The 26,775-nt window shown below is 61.8% G+C and overlaps 1 protein-coding gene across 1 annotated transcript in view; it reads left to right on the top strand.

Annotated features, from left to right (window-relative positions):
- Window positions 1-2,780: 2,780 nt before the first annotated feature.
- Window positions 2,781-26,775, top strand: part of GALNT9 (polypeptide N-acetylgalactosaminyltransferase 9) — a gene marked incomplete at both ends in the record, with an annotated part of 71,608 nt that continues 47,613 nt past the window's right edge. The window contains 2 exons of the mRNA XM_080821244.1: window positions 2,781-3,021; window positions 25,236-25,416. Of these exons, the coding sequence (XP_080677370.1) occupies window positions 2,781-3,021; window positions 25,236-25,416 (422 nt within the window). The remainder of the gene's footprint in view (window positions 3,022-25,235; window positions 25,417-26,775) is intronic.

Below are 26,775 nucleotides of genomic sequence, written 5' to 3'. Positions count from 1 at the left end.
AGGCGCCCAAGGTCCCCCACATTTTCAAAGTGCTTGTATCTGGAATGAAATATTTAGCCGAACATCGATGCAGAGTTTGGATGTATTGTTTCCTGCTAAATTTCAGGATGCAGTACAATGTATTTACATGAGCGAAATAACGTTTTCTCCTGCAAAACCACTTTAAAATCACTTTCAATAAACATATAATGAAAAGTGCTTGATTTTTTTCTTGAGCGACAGTAGCTAATAAATTGGATTCTGGAGCCAAATTGTCTGGGCTGGAATCCCAGATCCATGCTCTGCCATCAGTGTGACCTTGGGCATGGCATTGGCCCCCTTGGTGACTCAGTTTCCACTTTTGTAGAATTAGAGGACATCAGGTTACATGGGAATGTGACTGCTGTCAGTCTCAGTCTGTTAACCGCCATGAAGGACCCAGAACGGCGCCTGGTACATCTTACCACTGTGTGAGTGTTAGCTTTTTGTATTATTATTCTCAAAGCTATCCTTGTAAAACTGGGAAGCATCTTACAACCTGGCACTTTATAAACAGAAAAAAAATATGGCATTTCCTGAGAAGGGACATGGGATTGGCTCTTTTTCAAAAACAGACCAGTGTTTATGAAACTAGCTGCATCGTAAGACTCTCCTGATAATTAGAAACAGAATTCCCAGGCTCCTCTCAGCACAAGTGCTTTACACGGTAAACGCTCTGGAGACAGCTGGCCCCGAGGCCCAGCAGCTGGTTCCCTCCTGCTGGTGGTCCTCCGACTTTCTTGAGACAAATGTCCTGAGAAAGAAGAGAAAGTGTTGATGAGGAGAAATGGGTGTTGCCGCTCTCACCAGAATCCACCAGGAGGCACAAATGTCCAAGCTGGGCAGGCCGGCCTGCCTGAGGTCACGAATGTGTGTTAGAGAAGACAGGAGGGGTCAAGAGTCAGAAGACCTGGGCGCCTGGGGGGCTCAGCGGGTTGAGCCTCTGCCTTCAGCTCAGGTCATGATCCGGGGATCCTGGGATCGAGTCCCGCATCGGGCTCTCTGCTCTGCGGGGAGCCTGCTTCCTCCTCTCTCTCTGCCTGCCTCTCTGCCTACTTGTGATCTCTCTCTCTGTCAAAAAAAAAAAAAAACCAAAAAAGGGTCAGAAGACCCTAACATCCCCTGACGCACAGATACAAGACAAACACCCGTACAAATGCATACACGGACACACAGACACAGGCACACACGCGTACATAGCCAGAGCTCCCTGAAGCCCGAGGTCCTTGTGGTACACATCCCTGTACACTGGGGACCCAGTACAAAGTTAGCTCTTAATAAATGCTCTATCATTTATTCATTCCACAAATCTTTGCCAAGCACCCACGAAGTGTCAGGTGTCAGCACCGGAATGCAGCCAGAAGCAGACAGACAGGAAGCCCTGCCTGGGGGTGCTCACCGCGCCCACTCTGTGGGATTTGTGCAGGTCTTTCCCCCCTCATGACCCAGCTGCCTCATCTGTAAAAGCCTGCAAGGGGCTAGATCCCCCCTCCCCCACCCAGGGAAGGGCGGTGGCTGGTGGGGGCAGCCAGGTTTGCTCTCCCCTGAGGTCTGAGCACGGGAGAACCTGACGCCCAGTGGTCTGAACCTTCTTTCTGTCCCAGTAGGTTGTCAGGTACAGGCTGGTGGGGCTCCTAGGTCCCCCTGAATCCCAGGCTCCCCGTCCACCTGTCCTTGAACTCAGCTTTTCTACCCTCTCAGCTCCATGACAGGTATGGAGGGGACAGGTAAGGGGTGCAGGGGTTGGGACTGGGGGGTGGAGGATGGGGGGAAGGAAGGGGGGAGTTGATTCCTTTTGGCCTAGGTGAGTGGGGAGACCACGGAGATGACTCTGACCCTGCTGCCCGCCCTCCTCCCCACAAAGGCAACCCCACCCCAGGCCCTTTCACACAGACAAGGCGGCCTTGACCAGGCACTGCCCTAGGCCTCACTTCCTGGGGTTAAGGTTCGGGCTTATTTGGGGAAAGGGGCCTGGGAAGGAGGGTCCGCGCGGCTTCCCCCACCCCCACGGCTTCCGCCCTGTTGCCCTTGGTCCGGGTCTCCAGAGCGTGGGGCCCCGCCCCGCCCCTCCCCTCCCGCCAGGCGGGCCGGGCCGGGGGCCGCCGGAGCTCGCCCGGGACCCTGCTCCCGGGAGGGGGCCGGGGCGGTCCGACAGGGGCCGTCCCGGCGGGGGGCGGGCGCGGAGGCCCCGCGTGCATGCTGATGAGCTGGGCGGCCGCGTCACTCCGCACCGGCGCCGTGGCTGCGGGGCGGGCAGGAGCCGCGCGGCAGCAGGAGCGCCCGCCCGGTCCGCGCCTCCCTCTCCCCTCCCGCCCGCAGGCCCGCCCGCCGCCCCCCGGGACGGGGCCGCGCCCCTCTGCGGAGGATGCCGGCTGCCCCCTGCGCGCGGCCCCGGGCAGCCCCTGCGCGCGGGGACCCCGGGCGGCGGCGGCCCGGAGCGCGGAGCGGGCGCGGGTGGTGCTGAAGGGACAGCTCCGGGGCGCGGGCGGCGGAGCGCGCAGCGAGCCCCAGACCCGGCCGAGCCCCCAGACTCCGGCCCCCGGCCCGCCCGCGGCCCCCCTGCCGCAGCCCGGTGCCCGCAGCCCCCGGGCCCCACCCCCGCCGCGCCCTTCCCCCACCCCGCCCGCAGCCCCCGCCGCCCCGCGGTCAGCCGGGCCGGCTCATGGTCTCCGAAGCGGCGGGCCGGGCGGAGGCTCCTGCGGCCGCTGGGCCCACGGGGATGCCCCGCGGGTGAGGCGGCCCCCCCGCTCCCAGCCGCGTTCATGGCGGTGGCCAGGAAGATCAAAACTTTGCTGACGGTCAACATCGTGGTGTTCGTGGGCATCATCCTCTTCTCCGTGTACTGCCGCCTGCAGGACCGCTCGGAGGGGCTGGTGCAGATCGTGCGCAGCGCCGACCGCCGGGTGCGAAGCCGGCACGCCAAGGTGGGCGCGCCGGTGGACCGCGAAGCCATCCTGCAGCGCCTGGACCACCTGGAGGAGGTGGTCTACAACCAGCTGAATGGTGAGCCGAGGCAGCGTCCCGCCGGGAACAAAGGGGCTGGACAGGGGGACTGGCACACAGCTCCGGGGACGCGGCTGTGTGTTCCAGCCACGGAAACCCTCGCTGACCCCAGGGCCTGACGGCCAGCAGGGGCTGGGATCAAACTCCTTCTGTGTTACTTTGGGTGGAGACTGGGTAAGAGGCAGATAAGGAAGAGAAGGGGTCCCTTTAGCAGAGAGCGTTGGCCTGGATGGCCACTCATTCATTCACTCCCCCAGTGGACCCTTGAGAACCAATCCCCCCAACCACACATGCAATGTCTCCAACTTATTGCCTGAGAGAACTTGAAAGAACTTCTCAAGAGGGTCTAGGACTTGCTTTAAGAGCAGGCAGTGCCCAGGTCCAAGAGTGAGGGGGCACGTTCCGCTTTCCTAGAAGCTGGGGGAGAGGAGGTCTTCGCCTGGAGCCACTCCTCTCCCTGCTGGAGGACGTGGAGACTGGAGGGAGGGCAGTGCTGCCCTCGGAGGTTGCTGATGTAGAGTCTTGAATGCTGGTGGGGAAAGGTGCCTCTCTGGGACCCCTGGGCCTGGTCCACTTCCTGTCCTGGGGATGTGCAGGGCTCCTTCCAGAAAGTGTTGCTGTGGGGCAAGCACAAGGCCAGGGTCTGGTGACTCCTGGACAGAGAGAGTCAGGGGTCCAGCAGGGGCTTGGCCAGTGTTCACCCCCTAGAGGGACGCTGGGCTGTGACGCATGGAACCCCGCAGCCCTCGGAGCTCCCACAGCAAGCCCAGCTCCTGGGATGGGCTCCTTACTTCTTCCCCATAGGTGTGAGCCCCTTGCAAGGGTCCACATCAATGTGACTGAGGGTCAGGCTGCGTCAGGCTGGGAGGAGCGGGTATTTTTCCTATTTGGGATGCAGCAGATGGAATAAAGTCCCTGCCACTTCCTGGGCTCTCTCTGTGCCGAGGTACAAGGAGGAAGGAGAAGAGTTCGCGTGTTTACCTCATTAGTGGGCTTTTCCCTTCTGTTCTGTGCTATTCTGGTTTCTGCACCGGCAGCCCCAGCAAAGCTCGTCGGAAGCGTGGGTTACAGGCTCTGGGCGGGGGTGCCTGGGAGCTGGACCGCACCCGTGGGGGGGTCTGCGTGCTTCCTGCCGGTATGGGGGTCTCCTTGAGGCTTCCTGTGGGAGGAAGCAGCAGCCGGAGACCCAGGGGCTCGGGGACACAGCGGAGGAGGGCACTGTCTGCATGCAGCCGATTGCCTGTCTGGGAGGGAGCAGAGCGTCCTCTGAGTCCCCAGGCTCCCTCCCGCCCCCCACCCCAGCCCCGGCTCCTGGTTCTCCTCCAGACGTGACTTCCCCTTTGGTGAGTGAGCTCCGTGGCTTTTCTGATCTCTCCTGTGCAGCCGAAGCCACGAGGGGAGAAAAGTTTAGCCCGACTGCCACTTGGCTGCTACGGCGGGGTGACGGATCTCTGGAAGTCGCGCGGCCCGCTGATAGCACCTAGCTTTACTGAAGTGTATTTGCCAGGGTGTTATGGTCTGTTTTATGGGGAGAACCGGAGGATTATATAAAAACATTGGCAGCATACTGGGTTGTGTAACATCCTGACGCCCAGCTCAGCGCTGCGAGCGGCTCCCCGCCTCGCCCTTCAAGGTGAGAGGGAGCCAGCTCCGCGTGGCGCAGGCCAGGACCTCGGACGGATGCTCCTGACAGTAGCAGGATGTCGCCAAGGGTTTCGGAAGAGCCCCTTGCCCACCCAGCCTCTCCCCTCTCTCCTTCCTTCACCCACCTCTCTCTCCAAGTGTGTCCCCGTCTCTCTGCCCCATCCCTCTGCCTGTCTCTCTCTGACTTTGTCTCTCAGTATGTGCCTGTCTGTCTGTGTCTCGGTCTCTGTGTTTCTCTCCCTCTCCCTCCTCCTCCCTGCTCCTCTCAAATGAGGTTACTGCTCCCCACTTCTAGGCCATGTCCCCAACACAATGTCCCCCCCACCCAGGAGTCACTCGGTATTTGTTCTTGGAGACAACGAGAGCCAGTCTCTCCCGCATCTGGGGTTGGTCCCTAAGGAGGGCCAGTGCAGGAATGAGTGGACATTTGCCCACAAGGGGCCGTTTGAAAGCAGGGCTTGGTCCTCCAGCCCCACGCCGGCTCCCGTGTGACAGGTACTGCGGGCCGGCCGCACTTCCTGTGACCGCCTGTCCCACCTAGAAATGACCCCGGGAGTCTCCACCGAGTGTGGAAAAGAGGGAAGACATCCAAACCAAGTGAACGTCACTTCTGTTTCCTCAGCCTTGAGTGCTTCCTGGAAACGTCTCTCCTGGCTTACGGGAGCTGGGGGGAGGCGAGGGCGTCTGGAAGCAGGAGGCGCTCCCCACGCCCTTTCTTCTCCGCGATGTCTGAATGCCCTCAACAAAGACCTGGCGACCGGGGTGTGCACACCCAGAGTCGCAGGACTGGGGAGAAAGTCCTCTTTTAGGAAATGCGATGCAGTCACATCCTGTGTGTACATGAGACTTTGCTTCTAAATTCAGCGCTCAAGGCAAGAAAAAAAATGTTTATAGCCAAAACTCATCCTTCTGGATATGTTGCGTCGCCCGTGAAGTACAGCTTCCACGGTCGTGTGTGCGTGCTGCGCGGGGCGTCTCGTGATCGCGGATTTGAGAGCCTCCAGCCCCACGAGGGGAACGGGGAGGGCATGTCCCTCTTCGGCTGCCCGGCCAGCAAGCCCTCTGCCCTCGGGACTGCGGCCGTCCTGGGGGCGGGGAGGGCAGGGGAGAACCCACGCCCACTTCTCTTTCGCGGTGAGCTGCCACCAAGCAAAGCGTGTGGCCCCGTGGCTCTGCCCCTGTGGTCATGGGCGTTACGCGGTGCAAGCGTCACCGGCTAACAGGCCTCGTGCCCAGCCAGGACGGGGCCTCCTCCCTGCGGGGGAGAAGGTACCTGCCACTTGGCCGCCCTGCTCCTTTCGTGCCTCCTGACACGCTCTTCTGACCTTTAGGGGCCGCGGGTCTGGCCGGTGTGGACCGTGGAGGGTGAGCTGTCCGTTGTGGGTGGCTGGCCCCTGTAGACGGAGGTACTGTCTACGATTCAGAGCGCACTCGCGTTCACCCCACCACCTCGACCCAGCCCTGCCCAAGCCTGCGCGGCTGGAGGACAAGGCCCGGGTCTGGTGTGCAGACAGAGCCCGCGGGAGAGCGCAGCTTGCCGTCGGTCAGCAGTGGCCGCGGCTGAGGGCAGCACTTATGTTAAAAATGATCTGCGTCTCTACTGCTGTCCAACGGTCAAGTTAAAACAACAGAGGGTCCAGTGGGTCTAAGGCCTCCAGGGTGTGGGCAGCCCCCACCCCAGCCACTCGCCCTCCTCTGGGAAAGCGATGATTCTGACTCTGCTTCCCCTCGAGGTTCCGAAACCCGCGTGTGACTGACGCCGTCTTCACCTTATTTGTGCACGACGCCCACCTGGAGTTCATCTGAGGGTTTGTCTGCTCTGTGTGCGGCTCGACCCCGGGTCCCAGGCCGGATCCTGCCTATTCTTGGTGCTCCGTAAATATTTGCCGAATGGGCGAGTGAACAGATCCTTCTCTGAACAATTCACTGCTGTGCTAGTGAATTTATTTAAAAAGCTGCAAATCGGCCCCACACCCACAAGCAGGCGGTGACCAGAATGAGGAAGACAAGACGTGGGCTCCGGTCCAGGCCAGCTGGGCCGCGCTGCTGCCCCGGGGCTCTGAGCCCAGTGCCGCGCTCGGGTGAAAGGCCCGTGTAGGGAGATACTAGCAGGAAACGCAGACTCTGTCCTTGCAGAGATCAGGAGATTGAGACAGACCCTAGAAGGGAGTATATCTCATGGTGAGAGTCAGTGTCACGCAAGCCTGTGTCCTTCTTTTGCCAAAAATCCTGTCCGGCGTGTGGCCCCTGCCTGGGTGGTGGCTCTGCCTTGGGAAGCCTGGTCTGTGGCAGACCATGTGCTGAGCAGACACCTGTCCCTGGAGGACAGGGATGGCGGGTGTTAAGGGGTCCCCGATTTCTGACCAGGAGGCCAAAATCCTACCGACGCTCTGAGCATGCTGAGTTTTGATCATGAAACCCTCGCTGAGCTGCAGAGGCGAGGCAGAGGCGGCGGACTGAGGTGGGACCGAGGCGGCGGACTGAGACTCTGACCCAGCGTTTGCCTTGCGCGTCTGGCCGCCGCCGAGCCACGTGTAGGTGTCCCGCATCTCCCGCCCTGCTGTGTGCCTCACCGACTGGCCACGTCACGGCTGGGAAGCGGACGTAGGGAGCCTGTCCGGAGACCCTCCACGCTGCGGTGAACCGTGCGTCGTGGGCGGAGGTCTCGGCCCGCCGCAGCCCTGACTGAGGGAACAGAGGCTGTGTGAGGACCACGAGGGGGTCTCACGCCCCCGGCGCGTTCTCTTTGCATCCTCCAATGATGAGTAAATCGGGCCCTGAGAGCCTGCAGAGGAGGGTCGCGGGGGTCTGAGAACACCCAAGGGTTCCTGGGGCCACCAGGGTCTAGGTGTCCCAGCCAGACATCCCTCACCCCCGCCGGGTGCCTGCCCACACACTGTCCCCTGGGAGCCCCGCGTGCGGAAAAGGTGCCGGTTTCTGGAGGGAGGTTCCGGGCTTTTCTGTGCACAGAAGCAGGTCCGCGTGGGAAATGCTCCAGGATACCCCCCGTGTTGGGGAGTGTGCATTCTGCCGGGAAGCTTTCCCGTTCGCTGCGTTTCAGTCCCACCGACGGCTTCCCGCTGGGTCCGGGGACCTCTCGAGCTTGAGCTCACCGGTCCTCATCTTCGCGAGCCCTGGGAGCCGTACTGTCCTGCACGCTGGCCTTGGCTGGCTGTGACCGGAGAGACGGCGCGGTGTGTCGGCGAGGCCTGGGGGGTCCTGGCAGGTCTGGCTTCACCACGGCGGCAACGGGAACTCGGCAGGCCCTTTGCCCCCAGGTCTGTGTCCCTCGTGTCCCTTGTGTCCCTCGCGTCCCTCCTGTTCTGCTGCTGTTGAGTTACTACGGCGAGTGAGAAACTAGGGCATCCGCCTGGAGCCGGGCCTCCCACAGACGCCAGGGCAGGGCTGCCTGCCGTTTGGTGGGACCTGTCCTTTCTGTCCCCCTCCGGCTGCCCCGTGTACAGCACGGGGACAGCCTCCCTCACTCCGAGAAGGTGGAGAACAGTTGGTTTTGCTTTCCCCTCCTCTTTGCCTCTGCTTCTCGGCCTGCTGGCCCTGTCCGGCCACGGATGAGGCAGGGCGGCCGAGGCCACTTCCTGGGCACAGGGTTCCGCTCTGGCGGACCGGGGCCTTATGTTTGGGAACAGCAGGTGGCAGGACGCTCCAGCCCGTGACAAACACCTCTCCTGGCTCTCGGGGTGTGAGGCGGACCCCCCAGCCCTGGTTCTGGGTGGAGACGTGTGCCTGCAAATCCGCAGCCACACTTCTAGGAATAATTCATGCCGGCGGTGACCCCGGGCTCGGAGGAGCGGACGAAGTGATTGCATTTACAATTCAGCTCCGCAATCTGCATATTTCAAAGGCCCTGCTTTCTGAAAGGACGGTTTATCCTTCGTTGCCTGAAACACGACGAAAATAAGTTCTTAGATATTTCCCTATCCGGTGTCCCGCGGAGGCATCCTAGGCTGGGATCCACGTCTTAGGACCACGGTTGTCTTCCCCGCCAAAGGGGCCAGTGCGCTCCCGGCAGCCCCGCCTCCCGGGCCCACCTGCCTGGTCCCCCGGGTCAGGTCAGTTCTGACTCGCTCCTGCCACCGTGGAGGGGGGCTCCCAGCGGCCTCGGCAGTTGGCGTGTTATTCCTCAGTGAATAAGCGAAGCGCTTTCCTTCCTTAAAATGCTGTCCCAGGGCCCGGCGCTGTGCCAGGGAAACAGCGTGGAGTGTGAGGCGTCAGGCCAGCGAGGGGTCCTCATGGGGCTGCGCCTGTGAGGTCCTGGTTAGAAGTGGGGCCTGGCTGCGGGGCCCGACCGGGTGAGGGGTGGGGGGACGCGAGGGGGAAGGCAGGGACATGGGGGGGCATGTAGTAGAAGTAGGACAGGGGGCGCATGGTAGAAGGTGGGGAATGGGGGGACGTGGGGTAGAAAATGGGGACATGGGGGTGCAGGGGTGATGCGGGGGACACAGGGGCACATGGTGGAGGGTGGGGACATGGGGAGCTGGGGGACACGGGATGCTGAGCACGGAGGACACGGAGTGGGGGATGCAGTGGTGGAAGGCGGGGACACGGGTGGCGGAGGGAGTTGTGGGGGATGCGGGGGCACGCTGTGGACACAGGGGACCGTGTGGCGGAAGGCGGGACACGGGTGGGGAGCGTGTGGCGGAAGGCGGAGACGTGGGGGTGCCGAGCACAGGGGATGAGTGTGGGGGCGGGGCCTTGGCCGTGCAGGCGGCTGCCTTGCCTGGCCGTGATGCCGGGGATGTCCGGAGGGGCTGTGGTCACGAGCAGTTTGTGACCTGCCAGGTGTATCAGAAGAGGGGAAAAGGGCTGACACGTCAAGGCCAGGCTCCCCAGACCACCATGATCTTTGATGTTTGCTGTGTCCTGCTGCTCCCGAGAAGATGGGGCATTCGCAGACACGTTTCTGCGGGACGGCGTCCAGGAGTTGGGGGCTGGAGAGTCGCCGAGCGGCGCCGTCCTTCAGGCCGTGAGGGCCTCTTCCATGCTGTGGACGAAGGCAGGCCAGGTCCTCCGCAGCCCTGCGAGGGCCCTGGGGTGGCAGTGGGGACGCTGCGCAGCGGCCCCCACCCTGGTGTTGGCCCGAGAGCGACGCACGAGTGGACAGTATTGACCTGACCGGCTCCAGAGGGTGGGGCGCCAGTCACACCCAGCGGCCCCCGGGCTTTCGGTGGTCGGCGGACGGGGGTACCACGGGTCCACGGCACCCAGCCCGGGCCCGGCCCCGGGCAGCACGAGCCGAAACCCAATTGTGTGTCGTGTAAACGCAAATAATGTCTTTCACAGTGTTAAACTCAAATACATCTTGAGAGTGTTCCTGGGAAGATCATAAGGTTTTCACCCAAGATGTACGAAGGGGTCAGTCACGCGTGTGTCCCCAGGTCCCCTGAGGCGGTGGTGCTGGGGCCCCCAGGGTGGCCCGCCTCTGGCCCCAGCCTGGCAGAGGCCTTCACTACGGCTCCCGAGGAGGTCCCCCGGGCGATCTCTGTGCTGATCCCTCCAGTGTGTTCCAGGCTGAACCAGAGGCAGCAACGCTGAGTGGCGAAGCGCCCCGTGGACCCCCCTCGCAGTTCCCGCGTCCGGTGAGGCGGCACGGGACACAGAAACACAGGCAGGTTTCTCCTCTTGCTGTAACCAGTGGGCACGGGTGTAGTGGCTCAACACGGCACATACGAATTCTCTCGGTTCCGGAGGTCGCCATCCACCACGGTTCTCCCTGCGCCGAAATCGGGGTGTCTCCGGGGCTGGCTCCTTGTGGAGGCGTGGGGGGAGGAGTCCCAGCGTCCAGGCCCCTGGGCCTCCCTGCCTCTCCCTCCTCGGCCTCCCTCTTCCACGTTGAAGGCCCCCGCGACTGCCCCAGCACCACCACCCCCGATGAGCCGGGGCCACCTCCCCAGCCCGGGGTCAGCTGACCAGCAGCCTATTCTCTTCACCCCGAGGCTGAGCCGTCCCCAGGCTCTGGAGCCGGAGGCTGCCCCCGGCCGACCACAGGAGGCGCACTATCCGCCATCCGGAGGACCGCTAAGGAGCGAACTAGGGTGGGGAAGGACAGCGACCCGGAGACACCGGCATCTTCGCTCAGTGCCCGACGAGGCCTTGGAGAGAGACGGGCTTGTAAACGGAAACTAAAGTGCAGGCAGGGCATGCGCGGGTGGTGGGAAATGCTCCAGGCCCAGCGGGTGTCAAGGTCCTGGGGCAGCGTGGGCTCAGTGCATTGGCAAGAGGGCTAGAAAGCTGGTTGGGGGCGTCTGTGCTGGAGACCCACCAGGGAGCTGTGGCCGTCGCTCAGGCTGCCGTCACGGACCAGGCGGCGTGCACGACAGAAGGTCATTGTCTCATGGCTCTGGAGGCTGGTAGTCCAGGGTCAAGGTGCTGGCAGCACCCGTCTTCGGAGGGAGCGCTCTTTCTGGCTTGCAGATGGCCTTTCCTCCGTGCGCATACGGTCCTGGTCTCTCCCTCTGTGAGGTCAGTCCTCGCACTGTCCTGCCGCCCTCTCGCAGGGTGCAGGTGACCCGACGGTCTGTTGAGTGGAAGGGTGGGGGGGGAGAAGTTAGACCCCGCAAATGTGCTGCTTTATGGGGAGGAGGAGCAGGTAGGTGGTTCTCCGCCCGTGTTGTCTCCCAGCTCGGGCCGCCGTGTGCACGGAGCAGGGTGCCCAATGGCACCCCTGGCCTCTACCTGTGATGCCAGAGACACCCCTCCCCACAGTGTCCAGTGTCCCCGGGGGACTCCCGCTCGCCTTGAACAGGGGTGACGCAGGTCAGCCTGAAGCGAGGGGTGGGTGGCATTTCTCAGACAGGAGGGGCATCTCGGTGCAGGGGAAGGAGCATGTCCCGAGAGCGCGATGGTGGTGAGACCCCAGCTCTCGGGGCCGGTTCTGGGGCGGCAGACAGGGCGGGAACTCTGGGGTTCTCTTCCGATTCTGCCGTTTTCTCAGGGAGGCAAGAAGCCAGGTCATCGGCCAGGGGTGGAGGTCCATACCACCCCTCTCTCCTCCTTCTTTCTAAGGTTGGGCCGCAGCCGTAAACAGATGTTTGAAAAACACGTGTGTGTTAGGTTGTGTGTTAGGTTGTGTTCAGTCTGCGCGATTCCTCTCAGAACAGCGGCGCGACAAGTGCATGTCGGGTGACGGGAACCCTGGGAGGCTGGGGGATGGCCCGGTCTGCGAGACGGAGATGGGTGGTAGGGATGGGGGGGAGGGGGATTGGGAGTGGGAGGAAGACTGGGAGAGGGCCCACAGGGAGCAGGGGGCGGGTGCTGCTCGGCCGCCTTGCCCCCCACCACATCTGGGGAGGAGTGTGTCTCCGGCCTCCACCCCCATCCGAGCGGCTCCATCCAGGTGTCTGCTGGGGGCACAGGTGGGAGGCTGGGGAACGATGCAGCAGGCTCCCAGGCTGGGGTGGGGCTCCCGGGGAACCTTCTCAGGGGAAGGTTGCCCTCCTCCCCATACCCGGCCCCTCCCAGCCTCCACGTTGCTAAGGGAGACCCCAGGATCGGGTCTGGTTGGACTCTGTCCCGCACACCTGGTGTTTACAGCAGCCGCAGAGCACCTACGGCCCCGACTACGCCGCCCCCAAGGCCACCTGGGGGGGAGGTGATCTCCCCATCACCTGGGCCCGGGCAGGTCAGGTGCTGGCCGAGGTGGGATTTGAGTCAGACATGTCTGGCTCTAGGAGCCCTGCCCTGGGCGCCTCGCGGGGGACGGGTGCAGACGTGAGCTTAGATCCGTGTTGTGTATTACAGCTCCTGCCTCTTGCAGCAGGAAAAGGGACTATTTTTATTTTTAACAGAAAGGTTCGGTCAGATCGGCTCTGCATGCAGCCCGGGTCTGAAACCAGCAAGCCTTGACTTTATTTCAGAGAAACGGCCTGGCTTATGCAGGGACTATTTTCACACCATTTCGAGCAGATTGTGGAAAATGCCTGTTAATATTCTGCGTGCTTGAGCACTCAGCGGTGGACACAGAAGCAAACACGCTTATCTTAATTGGTAGGAGGAGGCTGTTGTGGTAAGAACGTGGGCTGCGGCCACCCCGCCCCTCACCGCCTGGGTCAGTTTGCTTCCTTGCTTCCAGCTCCTTCCCCCACGAGGGGGTCACAGTCATGTCTGCAGAAGAGAGCGAGGGGTAAGCCCTTGGAGTGCCGCCCAGCTTGTGGGCTCCACTCAGTATGTTGAGAGGCTGCCGCTGCCACAGCTCAGCCAGCTCACCTCCAGGGCACCCATCTTCCCAGCCAACCCCAGGGACCAACCCGGGAGTTCCTCTCCTGATGCAGCCCACCGTGCATGGCGCCCGGGCTTCCCCCACCAGCTGGGGGGGGGCGCTCAGGGAGGGTCTTCATCCAGCTCACACTTCTTTCACAGAAAGCTGGCTCAGATACGGAGCCTTCCTCTGAGAGTTTACAGTCAGGTGGAAGGTAGTGAGTTACCAGTAGTGCAGAAATTCAGAGGCGCACAGGAGGGAGAGTGGGGGACATTGATGGGGTGGTCAGGGGGGCTTTATGGAAGGGTAGGTGTTTGAGCTGTACAAGGAGGCGGATCTGGGTCCAAAACCCAACTGGGTGGCCTTGAGCAGGTCACTTCCTCCCTCTGCCTTGGTTTCTATGTCAGTGAAATGGAAAGAATGATTATCCTCCCGCATTTAGATCTTGAGGAGATTAGATGAGAGAATGCATAGGAATGGGTCCCCTGGGTGGCTCGGGTCAGTAAAGCATCTGCCTTCAGCTCAGGTCATGATCTTGGGGGTCCTGGGATTGAGACCTGCCTGCTCAGCAGGGAGTCTGCACTGCCCTCTCCTTCACCCCTCCCCCTGCTTGTGCGCTCTCTTGCTCTCAAATAAATAATTTTTTAAAAAGATAAAGTGTTTAGCAAAGTGCCTGACACATAGTTGGTCTTCAGAAATATGAGCAAAGACAAAGGAAGAAAAATAGCTGAAATTGGGTGATGTTTGGACAGGTGGATAGCATGATGCCTGACACATAACCGGTTCTTAATAAATATTTGTTCACTGGATGGGTGAAAAGATGTTTGAGTGGTGGATGGGTGGATGGATGGGTGGGTGGATGAGTGGATGTGTGGGTGGATGGATGATGGTTGGATGGGTGGGTAGATGGGTAGGTGGATGGATGGATGTGTGGGTGGATGGATGATGGATGGATGAATGGATGGATGGGTGGATGGGTGGGTGGATGGGTGGATGGATGGGTGGGTGGATGGGTGGATGGATGGATGGATGGATTGGTGGATGGGTAGATGGATGGATGATGGTTGGATGGATAAGTGGGTGGATGGGTGGGTAGATGGGTAGGTGGATGGATGGACGTGTGGCTGGATGGATGGATGGACGTGTGGCTGGATGGATGGGTGGATGGGTGGGTGGATGTGTGGATGGATGGATGGATGGATGGGTGGATGGATGGATGGATGGATGGGTGGATGGATGGATGAGTGGGTGGGTAGATGGAAGGTAGATGGATGGATGATGATTGGATGAGTGAATGGATGGTTGAGTGGGTGGATGGATGGGTGGATGGATGGATGGATGGATGGGTGGATGGGTAGGTGGATGGATGATGGTTGGATGGATAAGTGGGTGGATGGGTGGGTAGATGGGTAGGTGGATGGATGGACGTGTGGGTGGATGGATGGATGGATGAATGGGTGGATGAATGGGTGGATGGATGGGTGGGTGGATGGGTGGATGGATGGATGGGTGGGTGGGTGGATGGATGGATGGATGGGTGGATGGATGGATGAGTGGGTGGGTAGATGGAAGGTAGATGGATGGATGATGATTGGATGAGTGAATGGATGGTTGAGTGGGTGGATAGATGGATGGGTGAATGGGTGGATGGATGGGTGGATGGATGGATGAGTGGGTGAGTGGATGATTGGGTGGGTGGATGGATAGATGCGGTGGATGGGTGGGCGGATGGATGATGGTTGGATGATTTGATGATGGTTGGATGGTTGGATGAGTGGGTGGATGGGTAGATGAGTGGATGAATGGATCGGTGGGTGGCTGGATGAGTGTGTGGGTGGATGGATGGGTGGGTGGATGAGTGGATGGATGGATGGATGGATGAGTGGGAGGGTGGATGGCTTTGGGAAGAGATCCTGCACAGTGAGAAAAGCCAAGCATTGAGAAAGGGAAACAAGTATCCCAAATGGCGGAGGATACTTGTCCAGGAGGAAGACAGAAGGCCAGGAAGGCAAGTCAGGCCCAGATGCTCCCATGTGCGAAGAGCCTGTCAGGCGCAAGTGGGTCTGATAGCCTCATGTCTAGTGTGGCCCTGGCAAAAGGCTGTTCCCAGTGGGGGCAGAGACATGGAACTGTAGGCACCACCCAGGGCTTCAGCTCCCCCTGAGAACAGGGGTGTGGGGAATGTTCTCTTTCCCAGAGCTGCAGAAGCTCAGATGAGAAGAGACAGCTGGGTGTTGGAGTCCTGCAGAGATCATGGGGCCAGACTCTAGACCTTCCCCATCTCCGCTCTCCTGAGGGTCCTGCCAGTCACTGGGAGGGCAGACACCCAGCTCCGGCCTCTTTGTCCCTGACGCGGGGCCTCTGGGGTCAGAGGGCACTCAGTGGGGGCTGGCTTAGACCAGGTATTGTTTGCTCTGTCCCCACCGCCAGACAGACAGCTCTTCTGGCCCAGGACTGCCCACCACTGAAGGCCCTGTGCCTGGATGGGGGCTCTGGGGACTAGAGGGGCGCCCCTGGGGGTGTGTGGGTCCCATGAGGGAGCTGTTGTCACCTTAACTCAGATGGGGAAGCCGACGCTCACAAAGCTTAAGTATTTTAAGCACAGTCAGGACGTGGGTGAAGGCGGGGTCACCGGGCAGAGCCAGCCCAGACGCCGGCCCGGCAGCCACGAGGGGCATCTGCGGCCCGGTGGGCTCCGGTCTGCGGAGGCGAGCGCGCCCATGCGGACTCAGACTTCCACTTCAGGCTGCAGAGCGGGTGCCGGGGTGACTGACATCTCGGGGAGTGCGCAGTGCGTGCACTTGGCCCGAGAGAAGCACGAGTTCCGGGGGGCAGAGGTGGACTCAAGAGACGGAGGTGGGCACCCCCAGACTCTGCCACGGGAGCCCTCCTCGCAGTGGGACGGCATTGAGGAGGCGGGTCTCTGAGAGGCGGGCGGGCTCGATGGGCCCTTGGAGCGTTCCCTGCGGGCGTCGGTGGCCTCTCGCTCTGAACGCACACACCAAGGACAGACTGTGGGGGACACGGCTAGAACTTCCAGCCGGGGAGCAGGCCCGGAAACAGGCTCTGACCGGGAGGCGCACTGGTGCCTTGCTGTGAACTCGCAGCCTTCAGAGCTGGGAGAAATAAGGGCGTGCAAGCACCCTGCGTCGTGTTTCCTACGGCAGCCTGGGCGGGCCGAGATGGAGACACTTTGTGCTTGCCCACCGTTCCCCTGGGTGGGGCCGTGGGAGCAGCACCCACGGCTCTGGCTCTGTGTCCTTCAAACTGGGAGCCCGCAGTTGCCCGCCCTCCAGTCACTCACTCACACGTGCCTGCATTCTCTCCCTGCGCCTGCTCAGCGAGCACCTGCTGCGAACCTGGTCCTGGGGCTGGGGCAGCCAGCGAGGCAGGCAGTCCCGCCGCCGGGGTGGGGAGGCCAGCTGCAGGAGGGGCCGGATCCTCTGTCCCCACCCGAAGGGGGTCCCGGCCAGAGCCAGCCAGATCCTCAGCTCCCTGGGGTTCGGCCCTACATCCCCACATCTGTCCCCAGAGCACGGGCCCTCGGTCTCCTCCTGTCCGCGGTATCCCCTGCGTTTCCCGGGACGTTCGGCAGTCGGGATCTGAGCAGAGAACCCAGCCTGGCGCAGCCAGAGCACATCTATCGTCAGAGGCCGGGGACCTGACCGTGCAGCCGCACCGGGAGCCAGGTGGCCGCTGAGGGACAGGACACCCAACTGTCCCTGTGCCCTCTCCCCAGCAATCAGGAGACCCAAACTGGAGCCAGGGGGAGCAGGCCACAGGGCACGCTTACAGGGAGGAGCCAGGAAACCCATGTTGCCGGATATTTGCAGCCCCTCCTTATTTCACCTGCTTTGGCCCCATAAATATTCCCATTACAAATGAAGATTTATCCAGCGCCCGGCGGGTCTCCGTGAGAATGTATCTCACAGGCTTTGCCATGTCCTGTAAGATATTCATGGCTCCACGGTTCCAGAAGACCGGTCCATCTTTGGCTGTTGACAGCTCAACACTAGTTCGGGTCCCCAGAGGTCCTTAACGCACGCCCCCCGGAGATGGAATTTGCTGCAGCGCGTGGGGAGAGCGGGTACGCAGAACCTGGGGCGCAGCCGGCGCCCGCAAAGCCACGCGGGGCCTGTTGCTTTGACTTTGCAATCGTCAAAATTAATAGCAGGCGTGTTGGATTGTCCTACATTTTTATAGGGCAAAGCGAGAGAGGGGCTGGGAGCTGGCGGGTGCCCCGCTCCCTGCCCTCCTGGTGAAGGCAGCCGCCGAGGTGGAGGGTGCGGGAGGGCACGGCCCGGGGCCCTGGCAGGTGACCGGCAGTCTGTCCTCCACGGGCCTCGGAGTCCCACCTGCCGGGCGACCCGAGACGCGGGAGACCGGGTGTGGTCAGTGTGGGCAGCCTGTCCTCTGCCTTAGCGTGGGGGCCCTGGCGTGTGTGACAGGTGTGGTGGCCGTCAGGGAAGGTCAGTCCTTGGACCCGCGGTGGACGGGAGTTTTGCCTCTGCCCTTCTGGGCTCCTGGGGCCGTGAGGGAGCCCTCCTGCCCCGTCCAAGGCTGCGTGCCCCACATCGGGGGCATCTGTGAACGCCACGTTCGTGGTATTGGGGACGATGCCCGCTGCTCCGAAAAAGCACTCGCCTCTCAGATTCCCATTTTTCCTCACGTCTGTCCTTGTCATTTCTTCCCACTTGCCAGAGATGTTTATTGCTTTTTAGCAATTGGTGGTGGTGGTGATTGAGATTCTTGGTGGACTCCGGGGAGGCCGGTGGTCCATCAGCTGGCCTGGCCCGCTGCCGCAGGGGTGCAGGGTGGGGGGACCTGGCTGCCGAGGGCGCGCCCGCCGGCCTCGCCCGTGAGGCCGTCCGCTCTGCCTTTGAGGCAGTGTCTGCAGTGGGACTGTCTCCTCCCGGAACACTGGCTGACGTCACTGTGACAGATGGAATCTGTGACTCAAGGAAGCCGCGAGCCCGAGAGCCACGCTTCCTCCCGCGCTGAAAACCCTCGCAGCCACCGGTGTGTGCTGGGCGCCCTGTCTGGAAGGCGTGGGTCGCAGGTGTGACGTGACTCCTCTGGGGAGGGGGGCTGGAAGGGGCCCCAGGATGGGGGGTAGGGGCGTCGCAGGGAGACAACCCCCCCGCCAACCACTGCAGGGCCCACTCCCCTGCGTCTCTGGGAGAGGGAATTCAGGGTCTGCTCGCAGCCCCAGCACACGGCCTGACGGGCCGTGGGGTCGGTTTCCCTCAGCCGACGTGCGCACGGGCCCAGCCCCGTTTGGCTCCAGCTTCTCCCTTCCTAGTGAGTGGCCTTTGGCCTCATGGTCACAGGGCGGCTTTCCAGCCCTGGGCACGGAGTCCTAGTTCCAGGCAGGAGAAAGCGGGAGGGACTGCAGGTGAGAGGCAAAACCCCACATACACCAGCTGAGGCTGTGCCTTTTAGACACGTTTCCCAGAAATCCCACCCAGCAAACTCCACTTAAATCTTATCGATCAGACCTTGGTGCCACGCCACCCCTGGCCGCAAGGTCGGCCCAGGGAGCCGAGCGTTTTAGCTGAATTCATTTCCACCCCAAATGAACTGTGCTGCTACCAACAAAAGGGACGAGAGGATAGATGCTGGCAGAGCCTGCCGAGTGTCTGCCGGGTCCCTTTCCCTAGAACTTCCCTCTGCTCCCCACCCCCGCCCCCTCCCCTCCCCTCCCCTCCCCTCCCTTCCCCTCCCCTCCTCCCACACCTCCCCCTCTGCCTCCCCACTCCCCCTCTTCTCCATCCCCTCCCCCTGCCCCGTGAGTGTCCTCTTGGCCGCGGTAACAAATGACCACAGACGGGGCAGCCTCAAACAGCAGGGATTTGTTCTCTCCCAGTCTGGAGGCCAGAAGCCTGAAATCAGTGCTGCCAGGTTGATTCCTCCCCGAGGCTCGGAGGGAGAATCGGTTCCAGGCGTCCCTCCAGCTTCTAGTGGCCCCTGGCAGTCCTTGGCGTTCCTTGGCTTGTGGACACCTGACTCCGTCTCTGTCTCCATCATCACGAGGCTTCTCCTCTGCGTGTGGCCCTCTGAGCCCCCTCTAAGTTACCAGGACACAGGTCCTTGAATTTTCGACCCACCCGAATCCCGGATGCTCTCATCCCCAAGTCCTAGTTACACCGGCAAACACCCTCTTCCCGGGAAGGCCACCCCACAGGCTCCAGCTTCTGGGGCCTCTATCCGAACCACCACCTCCCCATCCGGCTAAACCAGGGCACAACCTTTCAGCCTCCAGGCAGCCGTGAGAAACAGCCTGGGGGCAGGGAGCTGACCACCTGTGCCCAAGCGCGTGTGTGCCGTTGGGCGGCTGGAACCTTCCGCACGAGCTGGGAGCTCAGGCTTGCACCGGAAATCTCTCTCCTTGGGTAGTGCCCGGAGACTTGCTCTAAGCCCCAAGGCCCTCCCAGACCCTCTGCATCGGCTGCTCTTCTCTGAAACGTCCGGGCCGTCGGTAGGAACAGCTGTTGGGGTGACCGCTCCGTGGGTCCGCGGACTAATCCGGATCTGTCCTCCCGGCCCTGAATGTGGTCATGTGAGCCACCCCTGCACCTGCCTGGGGTCCTCCGCCTCTGGGAGCACAGGGCTCTGCCGCCTCTCTGCCTCCGGCTGGCATCCAGGTTTGGGGAAGCCGTTGGGGGACTGCAGGCTGTCCACAAGGTCGCTGTGCCACTGCCAGGAGCCCTGGGGCCAAGGCAGGTGGTGCAGTGGTTACACACCGCTCCAGAAGCCTGCTCCCGGCCTGGGCATGCCCGTGGGAGGCCGCACCAATGGCCTGCACTCTGCCTGGGTGCTCTGCCCTGTGCCGGGACTGCCGGGACCCATCATCGCATGCCGACGGGCTTAAAGCAGCCCAGAGTTATTCTCTTACCGTCCTGGAGCTCCGAAGCCCCAGATGGATGTCCCTGGGCTGGAACCACGGTGTGGGCAGGGCTGGGCTCTCTGGATGCTCTGGGGTGGATCCTTCCTGCCCCTCCAGCTTCGGGGGCCCAGGCGTCCCGTCCGTCCGGGGTCTGCCTTCAGATCTCACGGTCCCCTCGACTGTGTGCGTCAAACCTCCCACAGACTCTGTGCTTTAAGGGCTCCTGATGGAGCGTAGGTGCCTCCTGGACGGCCCCAGACGCTCTGCATCTCAGGGTCCGTACGGTGATCCCGTCTGCAAAGCCCCGATTACGGGGTATCTTTGAGAACTGTCCTGTAGCCTTCTGTGGCCTGCTACCCCGAGCTGGCAGATAAAGACCCTCTCTGTTAACTGAATGCTAATTTTTTTTTTTTAAATGTGGACAAGTTGCTAATATTCAGAGTCGTCTGTCTTGGAAAGTCTTGGTTTTAGCCCAGGGACACCCATTCAAACTCTCTGCCGCGAGGGGGTGTCCCTGCCTCTGCCCAGCGCAGCGTGAAATGGTGCTGAAAGTGACAAGCAGTTGTAATTAACAAGTCCTTGATGTCAAAATGCGAAGTTGGGGACCTTTCCTGGTTCCCTCTAAAGTCCTTCATTGAGGTGATTTGAAGTTGAAAGCGCGTGGGTTGGAGGCTGTGCCTCAGGGAGCCTAGTGGGGGGGGTGTCCTTCTGTGAAATGCGGAGATAGAAGCCCCAGGAGTAGGTCCCACGGCCTGGGGACCGATGTAATGACGGCCAGCTGTCTCGACCAGCCTGTGACCCCCCTTATCCGGCGTAACAAGCAGGAGTGGTTTCTGCTCCACTGTCAGAGATGTCAGCTGCGTGGACGTCCCAGAGGCTGCGCTGACTGACGCATGCAGATTTCCCATTGTTCTCAAAATCCCTTCTCATTCACGGAGAATGCGGAGTCTGGGGCTCTGATTCCCCCACAGGAGGGAGTGGGACATTGCAAACCAGAAACGCCGCCTCTCCCTCCCATTCTGGAGGCCCCAGGCCCCCTTTGTGATCTGGCCTGTCCCCGCGCTGCTCCCAGAGGGACTGAGGGCCGTCCCACACGACGGAACGGCTCGCACCCCTGTGTCCGGCTGTCGCAGTCTGGGGGCGGCAGGTCAGCCTGGGGTCTCCGGGACCGCCCGGACAAAGCAGGAGCTCTGGATGGCTGGAACCACAGCTGCTCATTCTTCCACTGCCTGGAGGCTCCAGGAGGCCGGGGCCCTGGGGGAGGGGCTCCCACTTCCTCGAGCTCCTGGCAGCCCGTTACATTCCTTGGCCGGTGGCCCCGGTCCCCCAGTCTCTGTCGGGGGTTGTCACGTGGCCATCTTCCCTTTGCAAGCGTCTGTGTCCAAACTTCCCTCTTCCTAAAAGGACCCCACCCCCATTCAGGATGACTCCGTCTTAGCTGGTGACCTCTGCAGGGACCCCGTTTCCGCAGGTCCTGAAGGCCAGGACCAGAGCTTGCCGCCGTTCAACCCACAGGCTGCAGAGCCTGCCTGTCCGCCATCTGGTGGCCTGACGGATGGGATGAGAGAGGAGCCCCTGGGGGCGGCAGCAGGACGGGGGACATTGTGACCCACCCCCACCCGGCACCAGGCCCGGCTGGGGAAGCCAGGACTTGGGGACGTGACGTGAGGACAAAAGCCGGTTCTGTAGGTGTCAGTGTCGACCCCAGGGGCCTTGGCGGCTCTCGGGCTGAGGACCCCCAGTAGCGGCCGGGCCACCTTCCGTCTTTACAAGTTTCTTGTGGTTCTGTCTGCCCTCCTCACCCGGGATCAAGCAGTCCTGCCTCTTCAGAAGGGAAGTCTTTGTGAAAGAGACGGGAGCCCACAAAGGGCATTCCAGAAAGGAGGGAAGATGAGGGTCCCCAGAGCCCCACGGGGAAGCGCTGATGGGCGGGACTCCAAGGGTTTTTAATCAGCGGAGCTGTAGGAGAGCTGGGGCAACCCAGGGGCGGCCCGGCCCTGGGGGACAGCCTCTCGGAGAGGCAGGAAGCCTGAAGCGGCCCGTGGGGACGAGGCCTGTTTGGGCCTCAGCGCTCCCAGCCGGGCCAGCCTCCGTTCAAGGTCTGCCGCGCCTCTTTCTCACCTGGTCGCGTTCTTGCTGGGGCTTCGCTGTTTTGAGACGGGTGTCCGCGAGCACGGACGCTGCGCCTTGCCGAGAACTCGCGGGCACCGTGAGCGCTTGGTTCCCACGTGAGCCACACGCCGCTGGCTAACGAGGTCGCAGAACGTGTTCAGGGAGGGGACGTTTACAGAAACACCCGTAAAACCAGGTGGCGTGTTGGCGGGTCGATGGAAATGTGGCGACCAGGGCCTCGCGGGAACCCGACACCGTGTGTCCCCGGGAGCAACGGCTCGGTGTCTGCGGGTTCCACGCTCGGGGCTTTATAGCTCGATCCCCACCGAGGAGAACCTGGGATGTCTCTCAGAGCCGATGAGGACCCCAGCAGCCCCCCACCCGCCCCGGGCACTCAGGACCAGCCGTGAGCCTCCAACCAGACCGGATGCCAGTCCAGCCCTCAGCCTCTGGCTATGAGGGTCCCCACCCCCAGGGGGCCCTGGGAACACTTGGGGCTCCCAGGGTCTTGCCATCTCTGCCTCCCTCCACGTCTGTGTTTGGGGGGCTCCCTCATGACGGGGACATCCATCTTTCTGTAAAAGCACCAAAAACGAGGAAACACCCATGTGCAAACTTCACAGATTTTCTGGAACACCGACGTCGTGGGCTGCCCTGTGTCACGGGCTTCCCGCCTCCCTTCCCCTTGGACTCGGCCGGCCTCCTCCGGGCACACGGCTCTTGTCTGGGGCCCGGGGCGTGGCGGCGCGTGGCTGCTGGCCACGGCCCCGTGTCCGAAGCCCGAGCTAGGTGAATATTGTTACTAATTATCCTCTCCGCCCGGAAAAGTGCACCGAAAGTCAAGATCCAAGCCTAACGCCGAAGAAAATGCACATAATTTGGGGGACTGAGTAGTGCCTGGAGCACAAGCGAGGCGGCCTGGACATTCCTCCGAGGGCGTGCGTGTGGTCAGGCTGGGCCGCGTGGCCTCCGTGGCTCGCTCGCCTGAGGCCCGCCCCGCAGCCGGCTCGGGTGGTGAAGGTGGGCTCGCTCCTCACCTTGGAAGCAACCTGCAGCCGTGGGGAGCTGGGTCGCGGCTGTGCAGCAAAATTAGCTGTTCTAAGTGACTTTGCCAGCGGCTGACAATGTGGAAGCCACGGCGAAGCTATTTCTGTCCCTCTGGGGGTAATTCAACAGCTTATTTTTAAAATTTTTATTATTGTAAGAACACTTACCGTGCCATCTACCTTCGTGACAAAATTTTAAGCGTCGCTAACTAGGCGCGGTGACGTACGGCAGACCTCTAGCTTACCCCTGGAGGTTCCGACGGCTCCGTAGCCGGAAAAAATCTATAAATGACAGCGACACCCGTCGAGGGGAAGGCCCGGGGGAATGCTAATGTTTCCTTTAGCCCACGAGGAAGTGGACAGACGCTGTCTGACGTGACACTTCCAGAAATAGAGCCGAAAGTGTTCCTTCTGAGGTCACAAAGTCACCCCCGGGATAAGGGAGGATAAAGGCGCAGCGGGGAAGAGCGGAGGAAGGAGGAGGGCGGGCGACCGGACCTCAGGCTCTGGGCAGCCCTGCAGGGGCGCTGTCCGCCCGCGGAGCACCCTGCGTGTGGGGACAGCCAGGAAAGTCCCATCTTTCGCAGGCTGGGGCTTGCCCAGGACACCCCAACTCCTCCTTTTAGTAGCTTTGTGCGCCGTTGGAGTTTCTCACATGTGCGTGTCTCACTGTTACAAGCGAAAAAGTGACATGAAGCAGCCCCGTGAGTTCCAGGGCCTGACCCTGCTCAAGCCGGTCCTCCCTCTCCTACAGCGCCCCCGTCTGACCCGGCCACGGCCCACCTCACTCGGGGGAGGGAGCCCCAACCCTCAGGCCCCAACCCCACCAGAACCCACCCCCAGGGCCTCCCCCCGGCCCCCACTGCAGGTCCCACCCGACTCCGGGTCCCCCCACCCCTGGGCTCCACCCCCCAGGTCCCCACCCTGGGCCCCAGAGCCCTCTGGGGGGGCCCAGCCGTAATCACGGACACTGCTGTCCCCTCAGGTCTGGAGGCACATCTGCCTTTGGGAGGTGGCTATTTACAGACTTTCCAAAGTAGAAAATGCAGCACAGATATTTAAAAGTAGCATGATTATATGTATATATATTTTTGGTATATTAAAATAAGAGGAAGTGATTTCTGTGTCATGCAATTTTTCAACTTTGTATGCAACGTGTGTCCTTCGGTCCTACATAAACACCAACACAGGTTTGCTGGTTCAAGACGGAATATTCCAGAAAACTGAGGTCCAGGTGCCGGGGCTCCCCTCCTGCTCCCAGACTCAGCGGGGCCCCGGCACAGGCCAGTGGGAAGGTGTGTGCGGCTCCCAGGCTGGGACACATGCTCTGCCAGCCTGGGCGGCTGGCGGGGGGCAGGGGCCGCCAGTCGGTGGGGTTCGTCGGGCAGCCTCGGCCCGGTACAGGTGCGGCCGTCCCATTTCAGTCACGTCACAAACCTAAGGGGGCGGTTGGCACAGAGAGGAGCCCCTGCCCGTGCACCAGGGAGCCTGCACATGGGGGGCTGACCAGCCGGCCGGCCCCATTCTGCCTTTCCGCCGGATGAAGGACAGTGCCCTGGGGCCGCCCTCCCAGAACCAGCATGTCCCAGTCACCCATCCCAGAGAGAACCAGGGCCCCGTGCACAGTGGGCACTCCGGCACATGCGACCATTCCAGGGAACCTTCCGGAACAACAAGCCCCAGGCCTGACCTTCCTAGCAGCCCATGTGCACACATGCCTCCTTTCCTGCCTGGTCTCCCAGGTCAGCTCCGTCCCTCTCCGCCCTCCGAGGCAGGGCCCCACGGTGCCAAGTCCTCTGTGTGGGGCCTCCTGGGGCTCCCGGAGGACCGTGGGCACACCAGGTCGAGTCCCACTATATGTGTGCAGTGACATCAGAAAGACCAACGGCATCAGGGATCTGGGAGGAGGTGGGCAACTGCTTTGCATTCTTTTTTTTTTTTTTTTAAAGATTTTTTTTATTTATTTGACAGACAGAGATCACAAGCAGGCAGAGAGGCAGGCAGAGAGAGAGAAGGAAACAGGCTCCCTGCTGAGCAGAGAGCCTGACTTGGGACTCGATCCCAGGACCCTGAAATCATGACCTGAGCCGAAGACAGAGGCTTTAACCCGCCGAACCTCCCAGGCGCCCCCCCCCCATTCTTAAAATTAACTTATTTTTATTGAAAAATCTTTTTTGAATTAATGGACTTTCCTTGAATTCCTAGAGTTGGGCCTGGAAGAAAAGTGGCAGCCCAAGGCTGGGGACGGGCTGGGGAGGGCAGGAGGGTCCAGGGACCTGCTTGACCGCCCTCCTTTCCCATTTCCCGCCAGGCCTCGCCAAGCCCATTGGCCTGGTGGAGGGGCCGGGGGGCCTGGGCCAGGGCGGCATGGCGGCCACGCTGCATGAGGACAGCCAGGAGACAGAGAGCAAGTACGAGGAGTACGGGTACAACGCGCAGCTCAGCGACCGCATCTCCCTGGACAGGACCATCCCGGACTACAGGCCAAAAAAGTGAGTATGTGGCGGCCTCCCGGGAGCCCCCGGCCCAGCCCCCGCGCACTGTGGGCTCCCGGAGCACGGACGTGCACGGACGCGCAGGCAGGCACCCCGGGCGCAGCGTGTCCACCCTGCCCGTGCTCTGCGCTCTGGGGTCTCCGCGGGCATCCAGCCCACACAGACGTGCGCAGGCCTGGGAGCTGGTGGAGACTGGCTGCCGCTCCGCACCGGACACTGGTGAAGCGCGGGGACCTCGGGGCTCAGTTGCTCACACGGCGCCCCCCAGCTAAAGCTGTCTGCGCTCTCCACCCTCGGGCCCCTGGCCCTCCTGCCCCCGGTCTGCCACTGGCTGTGGCCTTGCCTCGTGGTCTCTCAGGACACGGCCTCCTGTCTGAAAGCTCATTAGGGACCTTGGTGGGGATGACATTTGAACAAAATGTCGTATTAAGTGGACATGATTACTTGAAAAAAGTCCCTCAGGCTGGCACGTGGGCCCTGGAAAGGAAAGGCGAGCTTGGCCGTGCTCCTCGCTGTGGCTCTGTCTGTGGAAAGGCCTGGGGCAGCAGGGACCCTGGGGGCTAGCAGTGGGGGGGACGGGGCCGAGTGGGGGAGGCGGGGCCAGCCCTGGAGCAAAACCCAGCACCGCGGCTTGGGGGGCGTTTTCAGAGTGTGTTTGAGACTGTGTTTGGGAAGTGGTCCAGGGAGCTGGGTGGATGGTCTGTGCTGCCCCCCCACCCCGCCCCAGGGAGGAGAGAGCCTGAGCAGGTGCATCGTGGGGGCGGTACAGGTGGGGCGCAGTTGCAGGTGCGATGCCCCCCTCCCCCAGGCCAGGCTGCGGGAACTCACTGCAGACTCCCCAGACCGAGGACTGAGGTGCCCTGGGCCAGGTGTCCGAGTGAGAGCAGGTGCACGGAGCGGGCCTCCCCGCGGCCTGGCCCTGGGGGACCCCTTCACCCTGTGCTTTGGGAACAGACAGTAGGAGCGGCCTGCCCGCAGGTGAGAGGACACCGTCCACCTCTCCTGTTCCTCATGGGGCTTCATCCCAGAGGAATTCCTCTTTGTCCCGGCAGACCCCGAGCTCACGTGCCCCCGTGGCCTCCACGCCGCACGAGAGAACGCGGTTCTATTTCGTGGGTACCATCAAAGCATAAACAATGCTGGCTTTCCTTTCACGAGATGTTGTAAAGATTCCTTTTCTGGGTAAAAAATGCGGTTCTGTATGAAACAGGCCAGTTTGAAGAAACACGTTAAGTGAGTAATGCAGGTGACACCTGGATGTGACAAAGGCACCGACACGGGCTTGAGTGGCTCGGGTTCGGGACGTACCCAGTCTGTGCTCTAAGGGCGTGTGTGCGCACGTGTGTGTGTGGTGTG

Source organism: Martes martes (assembly GCF_963455335.1).
Source record: "Martes martes genome assembly, chromosome: 13".
NCBI lineage: Eukaryota > Metazoa > Chordata > Mammalia > Carnivora > Mustelidae > Martes > Martes martes.
The sequence above is the reverse complement of the archived record's forward strand: the minus strand, read 5'-3'. Positions and strand labels throughout refer to the sequence as shown.